The sequence below is a fragment of the Anser anser genome (genome assembly GCF_964211835.1).
Source record: "Anser anser genome assembly, chromosome: 2".
NCBI classification, from domain to species: domain Eukaryota; kingdom Metazoa; phylum Chordata; class Aves; order Anseriformes; family Anatidae; genus Anser; species Anser anser.
The window spans coordinates 123,815,855-123,835,135 of NC_139721.1; the positions used below are offsets into that span (position 1 = coordinate 123,815,855).

Below are 19,281 nucleotides of genomic sequence, written 5' to 3' on the forward strand. Positions count from 1 at the left end.
ATTGATTCCTGAAAATGTTGACTCCAGACAACCATGGTTACTACATCTTTATCAGAAACAAACTGAGGGTGAAGATGTGCCAAATACAACCTTAAGAGCCCCATGGATCATCAGCACCTCTCCTTTATGTCAGGTAGTTGTTCAAGGAGACGAGACTGTAAACTGTCAAGTCTCCCAGTGGTACAGGTGTGATCTGGGCAAAATAATGTCTCAGTCAAACCAACTAGGACACTGCTACTAAATGGAAGGCAACTTCATGTTGCGGTGCATGGACAAATCTTGATGAGGTAACTCTTCATGGACAGGCTTTATGGCAGGTCAGGGTCTACCAGTTGTGGCATAACACATGCTATTAAACAATTAAAACCCTTCCAATTTTGTGGGAGAGGTGTGAACTGGCAGAGGGACAGAATACAGATCAGTGCCCTGCCTCACACGATCTCAGGACTTGTCATCTGAAAGCATCACAGTCAGACACAGAGCAGCATCACCAGCCACAGTCTGGACTTACACAGGATTTTGCTCTTCTCCTTTATGGAGCTGAGGTTTTTCAGGAAAAAAAAAAAAAAAAAAGCTGAATAACTTGCCTGAATTATTAGTACACGAAATAAGGAACTTATAGAAGGCTCTTATCTTAATCAGACTGAGAGCAACTTTGCAAATACAAGAGTTGTAAAAGGGTTGTTAGATATAGCTGCTCACAGGTCACTAATCCCTGTTCTTGGCTGATAAAGCACTCCTTCCAAAACACAATGATGTGTATGCAACTCTGATATAATTTCTCTAAAGTCATCACGTTTTCAATAAGCTTAGTGACTGCAGGAATTCACATGGTGAACCTATGATGTACGTGTGCTGTGTGTACATGTTTTTGTAAGCAAGTCCTTAAATAAGCAAAAGCACAATTACCTGGTGTAATTCACTTTATATCCCGCAATATCATCATTGGGTGATCTTAGTCTCCGCTGAGAAGGTGTCTCCAGGTGCCAGTAGTTAATGCGGTTCAGAAACATTTTAGCCAGTTCCACTATTGTCTGCCTTTCCTTTGAAGGTAAGTGGCTAAATTTGTACTGCACAAAATTATTCACACCCTTGAAACAGAAGAAGAATGTTTAATTATTTACCCTTTATTTTTTGTAGGATTGTCCTCAAACACTTATCGCTTTATTAACCATGTACAAGAGAAAAGGTACAGGAAAGAAAACAAATACCAGAGACCATGAACTCCTTGCTGAGTCAGATTCCACAAACTGATTCTCCTGTGCAGAGAATCAGGTGCATCCACGTGTTTTTATTCTATTGCTCTCCAGCAGCTGACTTGCTGACTTAGAGGGAGACAAGGAAATTTCTTTTTCCTTGCTTTCCAAAGTTAAAAAAAAAAAAAAAAGTCAGGGAACAGAGAAAGATCATGAGAGCTTTCTTCTGTTTTTTAATACATGCACAATTTTGCAGATAACCATGTTGCATGATTTATGTGTTTCCTCTATAAAAAAGTATATATTTCTTCATCGCCTAAAATAGTAAAATTGGGCTTGAGGACTTCTATTCAAGTTTTTGTCTACATGGCATATTATTTCTTCAAGAAGTGCCAGCATTTCACAAGTATGTCACTTCAGTGCACTTTGTATACCTGTCTACTTTTTAAAAATATATACTGAGAATAGTTAAAATGTGTGACTGTAACTGCTGCAATACATATATAATAAAAATCAATTATAATACTGCTGCTTAGCAAATAATTGTGTGATTGAGTTGCTGAACTGCTAAAAACAAAAAGGTGAAATTATTCCTCTATTTTAAGGGGAAGTTCTTTCAAAATAAGCTGTAAAAAGAGTTACTGTGCTTTACCTTCTTAAGCAAATTGAATAGTATGAAGAATGTGAAAAAAATACATTGTGCAAAACCTTTTTAGTAGCATATTTAAAGGTCTAGTAGTGTATGTGTCTTACATATGCTTATTCTTGTTTATACTCAAACTAAAGGAGAACCTAAGGTGAAATCTTCCAAGAAATTCAACAGTAAAGAACTCTGACTTTACTAAACTGTAAAAAGCAAGAGTTGTAAGGAAATACTTACTACACATAATGCTCTTCACATTTAAAATGTCCTGTTTAACAATAGAGCAGCCATTCATCCACCAGTGGGAACACATTCAGCTCCTGATTGAGTGAGGTATGTAAGCCTCTGCATAGTCTCACTGGAGTTAATGGGCCCACTTTTGTGCCAAAAGTTCATTCTGAGGAGCTTGCTAAACCAAAATCTGAATTTGTCATATGTTCTTTATCCACTAGGAATTATAAAAGCCTCAGTTATTCTTTGTTTTGGGCTGTTTTTTGTTGTGTGCCCTTTGAAAGAGAAGACTATGATCTCACTGAATTGGATCGTAGCATTTTCATTGATTTACTGAAGACAAAAGTCATTTTAATATTGGATTTCAAAACTTTGACAGTATTTTTCATCACTCAAGACAGAGAAAGATTAGAACTGCCACACATAAAAGTAGTATTTTAAGTTTCATTCTCTAAACCCACAAAAAAACTGTCAGTTTCAGTAAAGCATAAGATGAATGATGAGGGAAGTTAAATAAAGTAGCTATTATACCAATGCTAAAGGAGAAGAAGCTGCAGAAGTCTCCTACAGATTCAGCCCTTCTCCTAAAGTAATACACAGAAGCATTTGTAAACTGCATGAAATGCCAGATTTTCAAAAAAGTGTCTGTGTTTATAAAAGAAATAAAATTTAAAAAAAAGTTGATTGTTTACCTGTTCAATGCTGGGTTTCTCAAATGGGGGACTTTCCAAAGATCCTTCTACTACAGGTTTTCCCATCTGTAATATGCACTTCCTCAAAAGCTGTTAAAACATAAATTTAAGAAAATTAATAAATTTGCAAATGTATATAGGGTCAATGGAACTCGCTGGAACACAACACATTGCAAGCAGTGTTGAAAATCCCCTGGCTATGTATGTGCTTACTCAGTCATCTAAATTTATAGCTACTTAACTTCACTGTGAATTGCTTCATATCTTCTTTGAAATACACATAAAAAGCTTCTCTGACTATGTGTAGGCTGCGTAGTTAGCATTTATGTCAACTGCTTTTTCCCAATGTGTAAGTGAAGATAGTAAGAATTGCAGGTAGAAGCAGTTTATAGATGGGAGTTGGGGTCAGCTCCTGAATCATCTGGATGACTTTTGGAATAAGACATGATACACTGTAAGCACTGCAGATTCTAGCACAGTTGGCCTCTAATGTACCATGCCAAAAAAACAGAAAACTTCTCACCAGATAAAGTCAATACATGTGTGAGTGGCGTTTTGAACAGTGAAACTGGCTCATGTGTGAGAGTGAAAAAAAAAATGACAAAATCCTCCATAAATTCAGCTTACTTTGAACAGGTAGAAATAAACTTGCTTGGTGTCTGCATCTTCTTCTTTGTGGACACAGGTGAACAGATACTCCACATCCAGTACAATCCCCAGTAGCCTATTCATTTCTTCTTCAGACACATTCTCCAGGTGAGAAACATGAGCAGCTAAATGAAATAAAAATCCAAATCTGTGAAAAGCCTATTGAGAGATAGCAAAAGTATTCCCCAAGATGTCTCAAACTAAGCTTTGCTTGTGAAGGCAAAGATCCTGCAATAACCTTATTTAAACAGAACTTCTTATCAGAGCCTACTGAAATATAGGCCACATCGGAGCCCCTCGCTGGTAATTCCCACAAGCAGAGGGAAGACAGCTGACTGGAATCACAGTCTGTGTTAGCACTTAAAACAGACCACACAAGTCCTGTCTGCCTGTATTAATATGTTGCAATATAGAAGTATTACACACATTTTTGTCCAAGAACTGTGCTTTTGAGAAAGTTTCATGAGAAAATACCCTTAAATCAGGTAACCAGGTGTTGATACAGGTAGCACCTTACCTCGTGAAGATAAAAACATATCGACTCCATAAACAGGCTTTTTGTTTTAAACTGGATAATACTGGCCAAATCTCATAATTTTATATCATGTAAATTCAAGCTATGATTTTTGTGCACTATTTTAACAAAGATTTTGCAGATTGCACATGCTCATTTGTTCAGAAGTGTGCAAAAAACCACCTTTCAACATCATAATCTTCAAGTGACAAAATTCCTTTATCAGCTCCAAAGGTAAATATAGTTCCACATTTGTAATTTTCGAAAGCTTGAGGTTTCTATATGTAACACTCATGTAAAGCTGGTTTAAACAACTGGCTCCAGGAAGAGCAATTTAAAACAAAGAGTCAATTCCCAAAAAAGAAGGTATTTGCATTACAAAAAGCAACAATCTTAGCTGACTCCAGGCCAATGTACCTGAAAGCTATGCATATCCTTTCCTCTGAAAGGACAAGATATCTTTCAAATGAAAAGGAAAACCATTTAAAATGTTGAGCATATTTTTTATGTCTTTTAGTAACTTTTGTCAATATTTACTTATTGGACTGGTAGGAAATTTTGAACATAAATCCAATACCTTAAGGAGAGAGGAAGTGGGCAGAAATAACACTTGACTCAAAAACTATCATATTTATTGGCCACCAAGCAAAGTTGTAGTTCAGTATGACAGCTGTCAAAACATTTAAATTCAACAAATTTGTGCAGCTTTAAGTAAAAAGGACACCTTGGCTCAGAACGTTAAAAAGATGCCAGCATTCATTTCCACTTAAATGAACATTTATAACAGAGCATCTTGAGTCCTGAGCAAATTCTAACTAAAGGTGAGGTGGCCACCACAGGCTTTCTTCAAGGAAAAACATTCAGCAATCTAGGTAGAATAAAGGGATTTCATTTCTGTCCTTGAGCCAGATTCAATGGTATAATATTCGCAGATGTCTGTTCTGATTTTGTAAAAGTAACAAATTCTCTCCTAGACGAGCACTGCATTAGAAATTGATAACGGAGTAAAGAAACCTCAGACTCAACTAATAAATGGAATAAAGAAAATCAGCATAAGAAGCCATTTCCACCTATTTTCAGTGACAGTACCCAAAGTCTTCTCCATTACTTAGGATTTGAAAGTATTATTATATTACAGAACTATTACCCATACATTGAATTTAAAAAGGAACTTTAGATTGTATTTACTATAGTATATCATTTACTACAGAATCATCCAATGTTTGTACATCAATCCAGCCAACTGTCTTTGGATGTTCAACAGCCTGTTCACAAATTCTTGTGGTCAATAGTAAAAATACTTTAAAAATCAAAGCTTTAGTACACTGACATCAAATTCTGTGTTTCTCCCGACTAGAGTTTTACAGTCCCATTCATTTGCATTACCCTACTGGTACCTCAGTTGCTATTATGCTTACAAAAAAAGAGAAGATATCATGACTATATGTTGGTACAGCACATGAGAAGAAAGCAAACAGAAAGAACATGGCCAATGTAATGATTTCAATGATTTGAAGACCTGAAAAATAACAAGTTAATTAAATTAGTTATGCAAGTTCATTATGAAAACACTCAAACGCATGAATTAGAAGCTGTTAGAAAACAGACTAAGGAGGAATATGTCTACAATCTATCTCAAAATCAATGTTTATCTAAAAGCACAAGTGATGTATATAAGACAGGCAAACCAAGAAATATCGAAATACATTACGTGACGGTACATAGAAGGAACTAAAGACAACACTGGAAAAAAAGGGTTCCTGATTGTGTACATAGTATACTAACACATTATTTAATCAGTTTTAAAAGTGCATTACTCTCAAGACACAAAATGTTTACCAACAGGAAAATACACTGTTATACGGGAGAAACCAATTAAATTTAAAAGAGAAGAGAGCCTCTGACTACATAACACCTGCTCTTGAGGCTGGTGGACAGTGAAGTCTCCTGGCACACAATTCAGTCACGAGTTCACAGTTTTACATCAGTGACTCAACACATTGCCCAAACAAAAGAAATATTCATTAAAAATCCAGGCATGAGCCAAGCTGAGTGGCTGAGCCAGTTCCAGCCCTGAATAAAGGGAAATGAGAAGCAGAGTAGCTGGTGGCAAACCGTGGCACACCAAAGCAAAAAGTGTAGATGAGGGTCATGGGGAGTCAGACAAGGTGAAGAACAACAGCAAAATGGCAAATCAGCAGCCAAAATATTTTGATGCCATGACAAATTTAAAGCCCTAAGTCAGAAGTAGGACTGGTACTTGTGGACAATGCAACAAGAGATGTGGATCTAAACCATTTTAGCTGCTTTGGTGAAAACAAAAAAATACATGCTGTAGGTAAATAGACAGAAATAACCATAAATTAAATCACTTACTGTCAAACAGACTTGTGCACCAATATCTGTACTGGTTTGAAGACTGAATACCCTCCTCCCCATGCCCCGCCCCACCCCACCCCTCCAAAAAAGGATAAAACGCCTGAAACAAGACTAATGCCTAGGATAATCTTCTGAAAAAATGAAAAAGGAAAAAAAAATCAAAAAACAACAAAAAATGTATCTTAGATCAGGTATGGCTTTAACCGACAGAGAAATTTATACACTGCTATTTCAACAGCTCCCTGAGGAAAAGAAAATGCAACGCAGATGATAATCTGAAGCCTGCACATCTTGTGGTCAGTCTGGTTTTAAAGGCATTCAGCAGGAACACGCTAATTTAGAGGAGATGAATAGGAAAATTATCTTGGAAAACACCATTGAAAGACAGATTTTGACTAGTGGTCTGAGGAAGCAGACGGCAACTCATTTCAGTTATTTCAAATGAAACATTGTCCTCATTAGCTCCAGCTGGCAGAAAGAAAAAAAAAAAGAGAAAAAAAATATTACCTTTTCTAAAAACAGTAATAAATAAAAATATACTTTATTTCATAAAGTATCTGTCACTGGTACTGGTTTTACAGTACTAGCTTTCCCTGGTTCACTGGTTAATGAGCGATTTAAGATTTTTAAAAGAACAAAATCAAGCCTAGCCTTTGGAAGAGCTGAGTTTTTCTACCAAATACATAGCATCCACAAATTCCAGTGAAGAACAGGGAACCGACAGGCATAAAATCTCAAAAGATTAAAAAAAAATTTAAAAAAAATGAAAAGCCTCTTTCTTCAGGTGGAATGAAAGGGATGGGTAATATAAGCTACCCTGGCTGAATAACTAAAGTTGGCACAAATAAGCAGGATGATGAAAGGTTGAAACTAACTTGGCTAAAGAGACCAAAAGTTCTGTGATACCATGCTAATCTTCTCCTGCAAACAAAACCAGAGATTTGGGGTATCAGGAAAGGAATACATTGGAAAGCCCAGAAATAGATCAAAATAATGAGGACATAAAAAAGGGAGCAAAAAACACTATGTCCAGAAAAAAAAAAAAAAGGTACCATACAAACCACCAAATACATATTATTTCCAAAAATAAATAAATGATTAATTGTGAAGGTTTTAGGTTTCCTTTTTTGTATTACGCTGTCCTATGTTACGGGTCACACCAACAAAAATTTAAAAACAACTATTTTTTTTAATTAGTTCTGAACTGTATTATATTTCATTTTTTATTATCCAGATTTCAGTTTGGATAAGCACAATTTTTTAAATAAAATTAGTGCTTCATGTCTTTTTTCAGGAGGTGTGTGTAAAAAATAATTAATTTGCAGAAAAAATATTTACCATTGGATTATATATATATACATGAGATATACATGAGATGTACAGCTTCAGTATTATTTTGTGTGTCAGAGAGAAGGCAAGGTTATTTTTGTAGGTAAGAGTTCCTGCTTTATCAATGTTCAAGAATACTTTACAGTTTATTTAATTGTAAGAAAGAATCATTCATGTTGTAAATAAGGCTGCTGAAAGATAAAATAATGTGATATTAATTCATATGTTATACAAAGTATTAAAAATGTTATGGGTAGCTTTTGTATTTTAACAACTTAAAATGTCTGGATTACTAGAAGTCGTACCTCATTCAATTTCTTTGACATTCATTTTGGGGAACTTCTAACATATTTTCATCTAAGTTAACTGACTTTTATGTCCCACTGTAACACCTTTTCTAGCATAGCATCCTGAATTTCATCTTGCAAGAGTACAGACTTCTGGGTATAAGCACGTGGATACTAGGAGAAAGCCAAAATCTTACCTAGTGTATGGCTGCAGCTGCGGCATGGTTCAGTAAGGCTGACAACTGCCTGCTGCAGATCTGCCCGAGGGGGAGTGGGAGGTGGGTTGGGGTTCTTCCAGCCATTGCATTTACAAGATTCCTCAGCCTGAAACCAAAGTAAAGGAGTATCAATCAATAGCATGAACAACAAACAACAAAACCACAGCAATTTACTAAAACTGCCTTATTTCAAAGGCAATAAGTAGCGTTACTAATTACAAGCTGTTTATTTTTATTTATTTATTTTTAAATCTACCACACTGCTAGAGTTTATTTTCTAGATATGATCAGAAATAGAATAGTACCGCAAACAGAGAGATTATCCTGGTTCTGGTATGCAAGCTGTGCTCAGAAAAAAATAAATACACAAACTCTGGCTAATTCTTTTACAAAAAGCCCTTGCTCTAGGTCCTGTATGAAAGAAGCATTCAAACATTTCTATCAACACATACAGATCCTATCAACACGTACAGATCCACCAAGACAGTTTTAAAGATTTAAACACCAACAGGCCATCCAACAGGCAATGTGTTTATCACTACTTTATCAGCTACACTTGCAACAAGAAATCGCGCAACTAAAAATAAGCACAGGTCCAGCCAAGCAGAGTTAACCAAACACTGAAATAAGCAAACAATAACTGCAGTGGTCAAGGAAGTTGTCCAAAGCAAGGCTTGGCCACATCACCAACAGCAGTGAATGCCAAAGACAGCAACCCTGCCAACAGAAACCTGTCACACAGCATGGAAAATGTAGTTATAGTCACTGACAGAGAAACACCACCAGTGGTTTACAGCTAACAAGGATGACCACGAAGGGGGAGGTGGTGACCCAGGTAATCCCATTTCAAATCATTTAGAAGTTCAAAGTACCAATTCCTGTTATCCAAAGAGCAGCTTTATAGGAGGGATATTTTTTTTTCTGAACACCCAAAAGTTCTTACTTATTTTGATGGCAAAGTTCTGATTAGATCTTCAGATGAGAATATGAATGCTGTTAGAAGAAAAGCATACTTTTCTGCTATTCAGAGATATCTGTGCACTGGGCTGTAATGAGATACTCATGAATTTGCACTGCCAAGACCTCTGTGAGGAAAGTATGCCAACTGCCGCATAATATTTATGACTGAAACAACCTTAGTAGGAAAAATGTGGTGTTAATATATCCAGCACTAATGTGTCATTTTTTCAAACTGATTCTGAATATATTTAATGCAATCTATTTCAGGAACCTATTTCATTTTCCTTTTATGTTTCCAAATCTCATCTCACCTACGGAAGAAGCACCCAAGAGAGGCAGAAAAGATCACAGCTTGACAGTGCCTGTGACTGACAGCTTCGTAGATTGATGGTAAATTGTTCTTCCACTCTAATTTCAATATTCAGCAACCTGAGCACTGCGACAACTGCTGCCTGCATTTTGCTGAGCGCCACATGATGCTTTTACCATCTCTTCTGCTTAAGTGTTTATCCAGCTGGACTCCCGGCCACTGGGTCAGACGACATTCGGGGCGGTCTGGCATGCTGGAAGGGGCAAGTGGTGTTTTCAGCAGCCAAAACCACCAGGATGACTCAGAAACCCACCTGCAAGTGCCCAGCAAAACCACTTCCACGTATACTTCCCTTGGAAAGGGGGCCAGCTGCATCCCCTGGACCCACCAGCTCTCCAAGCACTGTGTGGGTGTAGGCCACTGTGCTGTGGCTGTCTACCACAACATGTGTCTGTAGTGTAGCACCAGGGAGATTTCTATATGAAACAGGAAATCTGGGGAAGATTTATATACATACAGTCTCAGAAAATGCAACCTGGAAGGACTTACAGTGGATTGCATGTTATTTTTCTATCATGTTTTCTATGAGTAATATGATTGGCAGAGAAGTCAAGCAGGCCTGATGTTATCCTGCAGTAGAAACTGTCTCTTACAATTTCACAGGCATTGAGCCAGTTTTATTTTTGTTTGCTATCCAAACCTACAGGACCTACTAAGGTTTGTTGACTAGAAAGAGAAGCCAGTGATTGAGTGGCACCTGCGAACCAAGGATTGCCCTGTTGTGGAGACTGCGGACATCTGCAGGATGATTTGACCTCAAGCTAGACAAAAACAACGCCAAATAAGCTATTCACAATTGCTTCATAGAAGAGAGAATGTTGCCATGAGAGCTTTTGCAGTTAAAACAAGAAGAGACTGTCAGAAAATGAGATTATTGCCAAAGAAAATTCAAGATAGAATCATAAAGAAGTTCTCGAACAGCAACAGCAAGAAAATAACTGACTATTAGGTTAGGGAATTAGGGTCTGATTCTTCCCACTCAGTCGTCTGGACAAATGTTCAACTTTGTAAATTACTGACATAACATAATGCTTATTATTAATTGCCTTAAATCATACCACAGTGGAAGATGACAAAAAATAAAATAAACTAGGCCAAAAGCATTTAGAGAATATCTTTCTCTGAGTGGAACCAGCATTTCACAGAAGCTCACCACACAATGTTTACGATCAAGCCTAAAAAGCTATAAACAGTGAGTAACTACACAAACTTTCGTGTCACACAATAATTAACAGCAAAGATGCAAACAAACAGATGTATGAATTGTGATAACAGCTCGGTTAAACTGCCAAAAATAAATATCAACCCACCCACAGCAGAATAAAAACAGTGTGTTCAGTGGCAGATTTTTGTCAGCCCTCGGTAGTACTTGCTTGCCAGATCTTTTTAAAGCAGATGTTAATTTGTATTGTTCAAAATATTCTAGAGACCTTTCTCAAGCAACTATTAAGGGAGGGTCTTTTTTCTATTTTTTTTTTTTTAATCCTTTCTATAAAACACCAGAATCAGCATAAAAGTTCTGTTAACCAAGGGGAAACACAGCCCAAAAAGGTCCTCTTAAAAACTAAGCTTTCATTGTCGATGTTGATAGTGCAAGTATTTTGTGCTGAATGTGCAATGTGCATTACTCAGTGGCTTAAATTGCCTACTTGTTACAAGTCTTCCACTGTCTTTGTTCATTCAGTCCTTTCCTTGGCCATCTTCAGCTTTTTCCTTTCTTTCTTTTCTTTTTTTTTTTTTTTTAAATGTCTGTCATCTGCTTTTCATTAGAAAATAAAATATGACTTCACCTCCACAAAAACTTAATTTAAGTTCAAAACAGTTTGGAGGGGATGGAGGAAAAGAAACATTTAAACTAGCACATCCAGTCCTTGGGGTCTTGTTTTTTGGGACATCTGTGGAGCTTTGATAAAGCCACTGCAGAAAGCTGGGGACTTCTGCTTTATTGAACCCTGCAAAGCCACAAATGCCATCTTTCCAGGCCCAAGGAGCACAGACATTGTACCTTAAAGGATGTTTTTTTAATAAAACTGATGAGTGTAATGTAATCAAACACAACAATTACACACCAATGCCTAGTCTCCCCTCAAAACCAGTGCAGAAATTACATACATTCCGCACTGCGTGGTATATTTTCAATCAAATTTTTGACACCTTCCATGTACTACATGTATGGTACTACAGTGTAATAACAGCACATTTTAACATACATTTTTATTTATATTTATGCCCGTTAAGTGGGTTTCAGGTCTAAATTATAATGACTCAGTAAATACTGTTACAATGTCATGCTGCCTAAACCATTCCTTCCCCTTTCCAGTGGTGAAATGGGCATAGGAACAGGTAAGTTTCAACCCAACTTGATTACAAAGCAAAAGACCTCAACAGACTTAAAGCTGACTTTCAAAACAGCTGCTGCACTGGGCTCTTTTCAGCTCAAAGCCATACAGTCTGCCCTGTCTCATAACTGCAACGCCAAGCAGACTCAACAGATTACAGACACACAGCACCACAGGTCTTGTTTCCGACAAGTGTAATTACTCCAGAAAAATTACTTTCCCTCCCAACAGAAAAGCCAAGTAAAAAACCCTACTGTAAAGTTTTCTCCTGCAAGCAATAATCTCAAAATGATGCTTTTAACAAAGAACATCAAACAACGCATAACAAAAACATTGATGAATTTAAAATGCATGTTTTTCCTACTCAAACACCCAGTACCCAGCAACCAGGCATTCAGATACTGCTTGGAGATCTACTCATATGTACCAGGAAGGGATCTGACCCATTTGTCTTTAACAATATGAAATCAATTTAGTGTTCAGCTCTAAGGACATGTTCTTCCTTTATTAGTCAATCCAAGTATTGTATTCCCCCTACCCCACCCCACCCCCAGGTTTCTCTCAACTACAGAACAGATGTAGGCTACCGTATAATATTTGTTATTAAAAGCAGGGATCCAATTCCCACCTTGTGAGGTTAATGGTAGATTTCTTATTTAATTTAAAGAAAGGTGTCTTAATTAGGCCTACAATACATAGCAAAACAGACTCGCCCCACTATGAAAATGATTGTAAGAAAGGTTTAATGTCCTGTATGTCTCCTATATACCTCCTCAGTTTCTCCAGAAAACATTCATACATTTTGGAGCTTCAAGGAGCTGTACTCCTACAATACAGAGTTGAGACAAGTAAGGCAGTCAAGTCTGCGTCATCTTAATCTGCCTTATAAAAGTCAGGGGAAAAAAAAAAAAAGTAATTATGGAAACCACAGTACATAATCATACCACGAACTATTTTTAATGTGTGGGAGCACGAAAACACTACAGAGTTCACTGCTGGATCAGATGTGGGGGAAAATGCCCGTACCAAGGGTCAGCAGCTGCTCTGGAGCCTGGGAGACCCAGAGTTTACTTCAGACTCTGCCGCTCACCTGCCGTGGGGTCTCAGCCAAATCTTCTCATCTAGCCCTGTTCATGCTGTTTGTTTTGGTTATTTAAAGCATGGGGTCTTCAAGGAGGTGTTATTCTCCACTACTTGTGCAAATGCCTTAAGCTACAGGGCTCAAATTACATTTATCAGCCAGCATCCAGGCATTACTGTAACGCATACTGTTAGAAACAAGCAATTTTACAGAAAAATTAGTGTACTAAAATAGTACACATTTCAACATATTGTTTAAGAAAAACTCCCTATGGGCTGGAGAGAGAGTTGTATTTTTACATACTGTAAACCAGTAGGGAGAAAAAAAGAAAGCCTAGAAGACTTACACACATAAATATATTTAATGAAGATGGAGGATGAAGTCACACAGTGCCGCTTTTATATTAAAGTGCGGCACGCTCATGTGCCTAATGCTCAATTTCACACTGGACAAAACCAAAACGATGTATGCAGCCATTCGTACATACACAGCTGTAAGTGCCAAATACAAAACACTCCACAAATACAGCACTACTGTGTACTTCTGAAAATCATGAAAACTGCGCCAGCTCCTAATATATATCTTATTGTTCAGAATATGCATTCCCCACACACAAACCCAGGAGTTTAAAAAGCTGTTTCACACAGAAGAGCCTGCTCTTGCCCTTCCACCCCTTTTTATTTTATAGGAGAAAAAGTCAAGTGGTGCAGCTCCACGGTGGCCACTCTCCTGTCTCAATTCTTTACCAGAAAAACAAAACCAAACCATTAAAAAACACAAGCACACAGATTTCTTTAGTCCCAGGCCAGGGCAAGAGCTCTCTAAACTCAGCTCTCATTCTGCTTAGAATATGTGCACACTGAAGACATCTTTGCCCATATTTCCCAAGGGATGAAGCGGAGAGACAGCTAAAGAAGGACCAGAGTGTTCCCTCTTGGGGACTGGGTGTCCTACCGCAGAGCAGTGCCTCACACCCCTTTCTGCTCACAGTGTCCTCTCCAGCACAGCATATTTTTGCTGTCACCAGACGGACCTGCACGCTACACAGCCTCTGACTTCTGCTCTTCAGCTCTAGCGAACCCATGCTCTCTGCCTCTACTACTCCCAGCATCTCTGGGATTACGTTTCCAATAAGTTCTGTGTGCTGAAGCAGTAGGATTTTGCAGTGAATTTCACATGGGAAAAAGTTATCAGCACTTAAGGATGTCGTCACATATTTTCTGCACTCCAACTCGTACAGCTCTACGTGGATCTACATAAGATTAACATATGGCTGCCACTTGAATGAAAACAGAAGCCTCCTTCGGAGACGGTGCAAGTGTTTGAGCTCTCGCACTCACACACAGGAACACACAAAACAAATGGCACAGAAGTTGCAATCCAGAGCAAGAAAAAGTTCAAAGTTCTCCGCACTGCTACAGCTCCTTGCAGACCGCTAATGTTCCGACCCAAGCAGTGTAGTTTTGGAGCTCCTGCCAGGTGCTCAGGAAGAAGTACAGCACATCCTTCCACCCAGCTGCATCCTTCCACCGTACCCCACAGGAGACAGCCCCTGATTAGCTTACAAGGATGTCCACTTGCTGATGTTTTGAGACCTGAAAGAATGCTGCCTGCTGCTGAATTACTTCAGAAAAATCAGGTAGAAAAGGTTGGTTTTGCATTTTAATCTTCTTGTAGCGGCACTGAGTGCTGTGGCTGCGTCTTGCTCCCGGCAGGGGAGGGGGATGAAGCCCCGCGGTGCCCCCAGCCATATGTCTGGCCCCATCACTGGAGTGCCAAGAGGGACACAGCCAGCTGGGACTCCCGCAGAAGAGCGGGACCTCGAGGGCTGACGAGGACACCCCAGCAGGGCACAGGCAGCGTGAGCTGTCACCACACTGCGCCCCACCAGCCCTGCGGGAGGGACAGAAGGGCTGGCAGCAGGCTGCCTCCCCTCCCTCACAGCTCTCACCTCCCTGCCACCAAGCACCCGTGACAGTGCACGTCTGGGGCTGACGAGTCCCCAGAAAAGCAGAGTGGTTCGGTACAGACAAGGCTGCCTGCGCTCCTTCATGGCGCAGCCACCTCTGCAGGGCAAAGCACCTGAGGAAAAGGCTTCAACCCTCATGAAGATCAGCTGGAGGTACGTCAAGGGAAGGAAAAAGAACTAAACGGGGAAGAGAAAAAGTGATTCATAGACACAGGCACACCCATGAAGGCTTCACATGCCCCGCATCCAGCATCACTTAACAGCACGTCTTGGTAGCAATAAAGTATTGGGGATGCAAAGCGGAATCAGCACTAGGAAAGCTTCAAACCTCGTCTCCCAGCCTTCAACAAGGGCCACCAGCTTCATGTGCACTAGCTGCTCTTTTATTTCCTGACACTTGTGTAATCTTGCACATCCCACAAGTGCAACAAAGCTGAAGCAGAGATGCCTGCACATTTGTAAACAGCAAAGAAACTGAAGCGTGCAGCTTGCTTAACTTGCCTTCACATGACGGCATTGCGACATGCCTTCAGCAGGCGGTTCAAGCTCCTCACATCACCAGAATGGGTTATGGACGCAAACTAAGATGCTTCCTCGTGTCTGTCAGCTTTTAGTCCCAACTTAGACCCAACGTGTGCCTTTTTGGGGGTTCCAAAGTAAGGGAACAGAGGGAGTAAAAACCACTTTTCTCACAAACAGCCCAATTATTTCCAACACAGAGAGCGTTACTAGAGGGTTTTATCTCAGCACTGCCAGCCTGAACCTGTCGGTCTCCCCATGCATCCAGGAGTACACCCATGCAGCAGCAGCAGCAGCAGAGCGGCCAGCAGCCCGAGCTTTGGCCACACGCATCCTGCACTGCACGTGTACACGCACGGACGACACCACCGGCTGTCACCAGCCTCCGAGGGCAGGAGCAGCCGCTCTGACCACGCTCCCTCCACCTCCAAAACCACCAGGGGCGAGCCCTGCTCGTCCCACCCAGCAGCGAGCTGCAGGTGGAGGGCAGGAGCGTGGAAAGGGAGGGATGCCCGGGGCAGGAGCGTGCGGAGGGAGTGATGGATGGATGCTCGGGGCAGGGCGAGGCAGGCAGTCACAGCTACGTGACCGGCGAGGCCAGGGCTTGCCGGAGCCCGGAGGCCGCGCCCCGCCGGGGCGGCTGGTGCCAGCCGGGGCTGCCGCCGTGCCGCGGGCACCGGAGAGGGCGACACCGGGGGTGGGGGCGCCCCGTCCGTCGGCAGGCTCAGGGTTTATCCTCGCGACCCGCGGCTGGAGAGCCCCGGGGAGGGGTGGAGGAGCCGCCACTTCCGCGGGGAGCACCGGGCCGCCGTCCCCGCCCGGCCCGGCTCGGTTCGCCCCGGCGCGGCCCTTCCCCTCCCCGCCGTCAATCCCCACCCTCCGTGGGCGGGTGGGCGCCGCGGCCGGGTACCTTGCAGGCGGAGTAGACGCCCAGCTTCTCCAGCTTCTTGGCCCGCGGCGCGGCGCGCAGCTGCGCCTTCTTCCCGGCCGTGCGCGCCGAGCCGGGCCCCGCGGGGCTGTCGGCGGCGGTACGGGCCGGACCCGCGGCGGCCGCCACCCCCCCGGCGGCCGGGGAGCCCTGCTGCGGGCCGCCCCCCGCCGCCCCGGGCCCGGCCCCGGCCCCGGGTCCGGCGCCGCCGCCAGGCTCCGCCATGCCCGCGGCGCGGCGGCAGCCGCCCGTCCGGCCGGCCGGCGCCCTGCGCCCGGCCCTAGGCCCTCCCCTCCGCCGCGCCGCCGCCGCCGCCGCCGGCTGCTCCCCGGGGGGGGAGGCGGGAGGAGGGCCCCGGCGCTCCGCGGGCGGCTCCGGCCCCGCCGGCAGGGGGGAGCCGGCACCCGCCTCCCGCCCGCGCCGGGTGAGGGGGGCGAAGGGGTGCGGGCGGCGCCCTGAGCGCCCGCGGGAGACAGCCGGGCTGGGGGGGAGGACGGGGGGTGCCAGAGCCGCCTCAGCACCCCCGTCGTGCCGCCGGTTTTGAGCGGCTCGGGGCTTTTTAGGTGGTTTCTGGTTGAGGCAGCGTAAAAATGTCAGTTTTAAATACGGGATAATTCCTGGGGAGGCTGCTCGATGCCTCACCTCGTCCCAGAAGGAGTGTTGACAGCAGTCAGCCTATGTACTATGAAGGAATTGCCTTCTAACCGGGGGCAAAAATTAAGCAAACGGTCCCACCGCAGCAAGCGCGCTCGGTGCGTGGAGGTAGATGTGCGGTTCGGAGGAAGCTGCGCTCTGCCGCACACATGTAAAAATGCGGCCGAGCCGTGAGAAACCACAAATGGCAGTTCTATAGGAGGGCACCACGGCTTGAGAGGCTGGGCGTTTGTGTGGGATCTGCAGCTCTTTGATGTGTAAACCCGAGGCAGCAATATTAAGAGCGAGGGGAATCCCATGGCATGAGGACCTCCTGCAGCAGCAAGGCCTTGGTGCCTTGCACAGGGCAGGCAAAAATGACTGGACTTCTGCAAAGTTAGGAGAGATGTATAGCGGGCATATAGGAGGCAGGAGGAGTGAGAAAACACTTTTCCTGTGGTCTCCTCCTTCCCTTGCCCCCATTTTCCCTGCTACTGGTGATATTCTGAAGAATTAGGTTATATGGTGAGTTGACATTTTCATTAAATGAGGGAAAACAAAAAAAATGAAACAAACAACAAAACCTGGAGGACACACCAAGCTCCCTTTCAAAATGAAACAGTGGGGTATTTTTGTGGGAAAGGGCGATTTTTAAATTATTATTATTATTATTATTGGCTGAGCTTTTAAAATCAACAAAAGATTGATGGGGACCACTCTGTTCCCTCATCCACTTTAGGAAAACTTGAAGGGGGGGGGGAGGCACAGCACCTGCCCCCACCCCATCCCCAGCCTCCCCGTGGGGACCCCGGCGCTGGGGAGGCCGTGGCAGAGGCTGGGGCCGGTGCAGGGCTTCCGAGCAGCCGTGACAGTGACCCGTAAGATGGCTGCTGCCACCCCCGGTGCCTTAAGACGGACTGTTAAGGTGGAGGAGCCGCTGCCCCGGGAGGCGGCGGGGAAGGCAACCCTGCCTCAGCCGCCGGCTTTGCGAGAATTAACGGCACGGGGATAATATCGTTTCCTTTACATTTGCCGGAGAACTCTTTGGTATTATTAGTGGAAGGGGCAGGATGACGTTTTGGAATAGCAAATAGCCGCCGCGTGGTAACAGCCGTGTAAGAATAATTCTCTGCACCTCTGCGCTTGCATTGCTTTGTGCCGGGGAGGCTTCCACTTTCCTCCCGGACCTGAAAACGAAACTGTAATCACTTGGTTTCACTTTCAGCTTCCCCACCGCTCCGCTTCGGCAGCAAATGTTACCAGCGAATAGCCCATCTGAAACAGTATATGGGCTCCTACGGGTGTCTCGTCTCAGACACAGGCTCCTGGCTTTGCTTGGAGCTCCTGTAGCCATTCCGTTCTCCCATTGTGTCGTTTTCCTTTCTCTCTCTTCTATATATATATATATTAATCACCAGCCCCAAATAGGTAAATTATTTAAAGGTAAATAATTACCTCTAAATGGTAAGCTAACGCTGTTTAACCCAGCATCAGTTACATACCTATATGCAAACGAATTACAAGTTTCAATGCTGAAAAAACTGTTACTATTTTTACAGGCTGAGTAACCCCCCTGAGGTTTATTAGGGCTACTCAGTGCTCTTCTATGTCTGCAACTGTACAGGCAGAGTTCACAGGAGTGTGCTCTAGGCGTAGCGTAAAGCAGCACACTGGTTACTGTAAAGGCAAAAAACACTTCTCCAACACTTCCCTCTAGAAGCCTCAAGATCATGGCTGTTTTACAACACTGCCTCTTCTCTTTCCTTTTTACCTTGCTGCTCGCTAGGTAGCCAGAACAGTAAGTCTGCCAGCCTGTGGCTACGGATACAGTTACTATAGTAACATTTACAAACACTAATTTCACTCCAAATGCAGTACTGCCTGCTATCACGGAGGAGCAACTTAAAAAGAAATCACTCAAACTGAAGATAGGTAAGACTTTCTCTTATTTTTTATGCTTATATTTTTAGCAAGTTTAAAATCGTTGTTCTCATTTTAACTTGTGCTACTATATCATTTAAAACAAAACAAATTCCAAGGATTTACTTTGTCTGAAACTGCTCCAGTGACAGCTAAAATACTAAATTTGCACTTTTGGCAAGAGTAAACAAGGAATAGTTCATTTGCTGGCCAGAAACTTACAACTATAACTTGGGTTGTGTTGACTTGTGGTAGCTTCAGTGAATTTAATTTGGCCATTACAGGTTATACTACATTTGGAAAGCAGAAAAATATGACTGTGTAGATGTCATTCGCAGCTTCATATAGTTAAGCTGAGTTTTTCTGTTGGCTGAATTTACCAGCTAGCATGTATTCATTTTCTAATTGTAATGCATGCATAACTC

The 19,281-nt window shown here is 42.5% G+C and overlaps 2 protein-coding genes across 8 annotated transcripts in view; one reads left to right on the forward strand and one right to left on the reverse strand.

Moving 5' to 3' along the window:
• KAT2B (lysine acetyltransferase 2B) overlaps nucleotides 1-16,637 on the reverse strand; it is a 44,621-nt gene extending 27,984 nt beyond the window's left edge. The window contains exons 1-5 of one of the 2 annotated variants that reach the window (XM_083825090.1): nucleotides 16,286-16,543; nucleotides 8,117-8,243; nucleotides 3,390-3,535; nucleotides 2,763-2,852; nucleotides 910-1,091 (exon numbers count right to left, since the gene is read on the reverse strand). In XM_083825090.1, the coding sequence (XP_083681216.1) occupies nucleotides 910-1,091; nucleotides 2,763-2,852; nucleotides 3,390-3,535; nucleotides 8,117-8,243; nucleotides 16,286-16,528 (788 nt within the window). In that variant the 5' untranslated portion in view covers nucleotides 16,529-16,543. Of the gene's footprint in view, nucleotides 1-909; nucleotides 1,092-2,762; nucleotides 2,853-3,389; nucleotides 3,536-8,116; nucleotides 8,244-16,285 lie in introns of both variants that reach the window. The other variant, XM_083825091.1, reaches the window with a different exon arrangement.
• A 73-nt stretch (nucleotides 16,638-16,710) lies between these two features.
• The window catches only part of PP2D1 (protein phosphatase 2C like domain containing 1), a 28,920-nt gene continuing 26,349 nt past the window's right edge, over nucleotides 16,711-19,281 (forward strand). For 4 of the 6 annotated variants that reach the window (XM_083825092.1, XM_083825095.1, XM_083825094.1 and 1 more), the window contains exon 1: nucleotides 18,246-18,868. The gene's annotated coding sequence lies outside the window, so the exon portion shown is untranslated. Of the gene's footprint in view, nucleotides 16,728-18,244; nucleotides 18,869-19,281 lie in introns of those variants that run through there. The other 2 variants (XM_083825096.1, XM_083825097.1) reach the window with 2 other exon arrangements.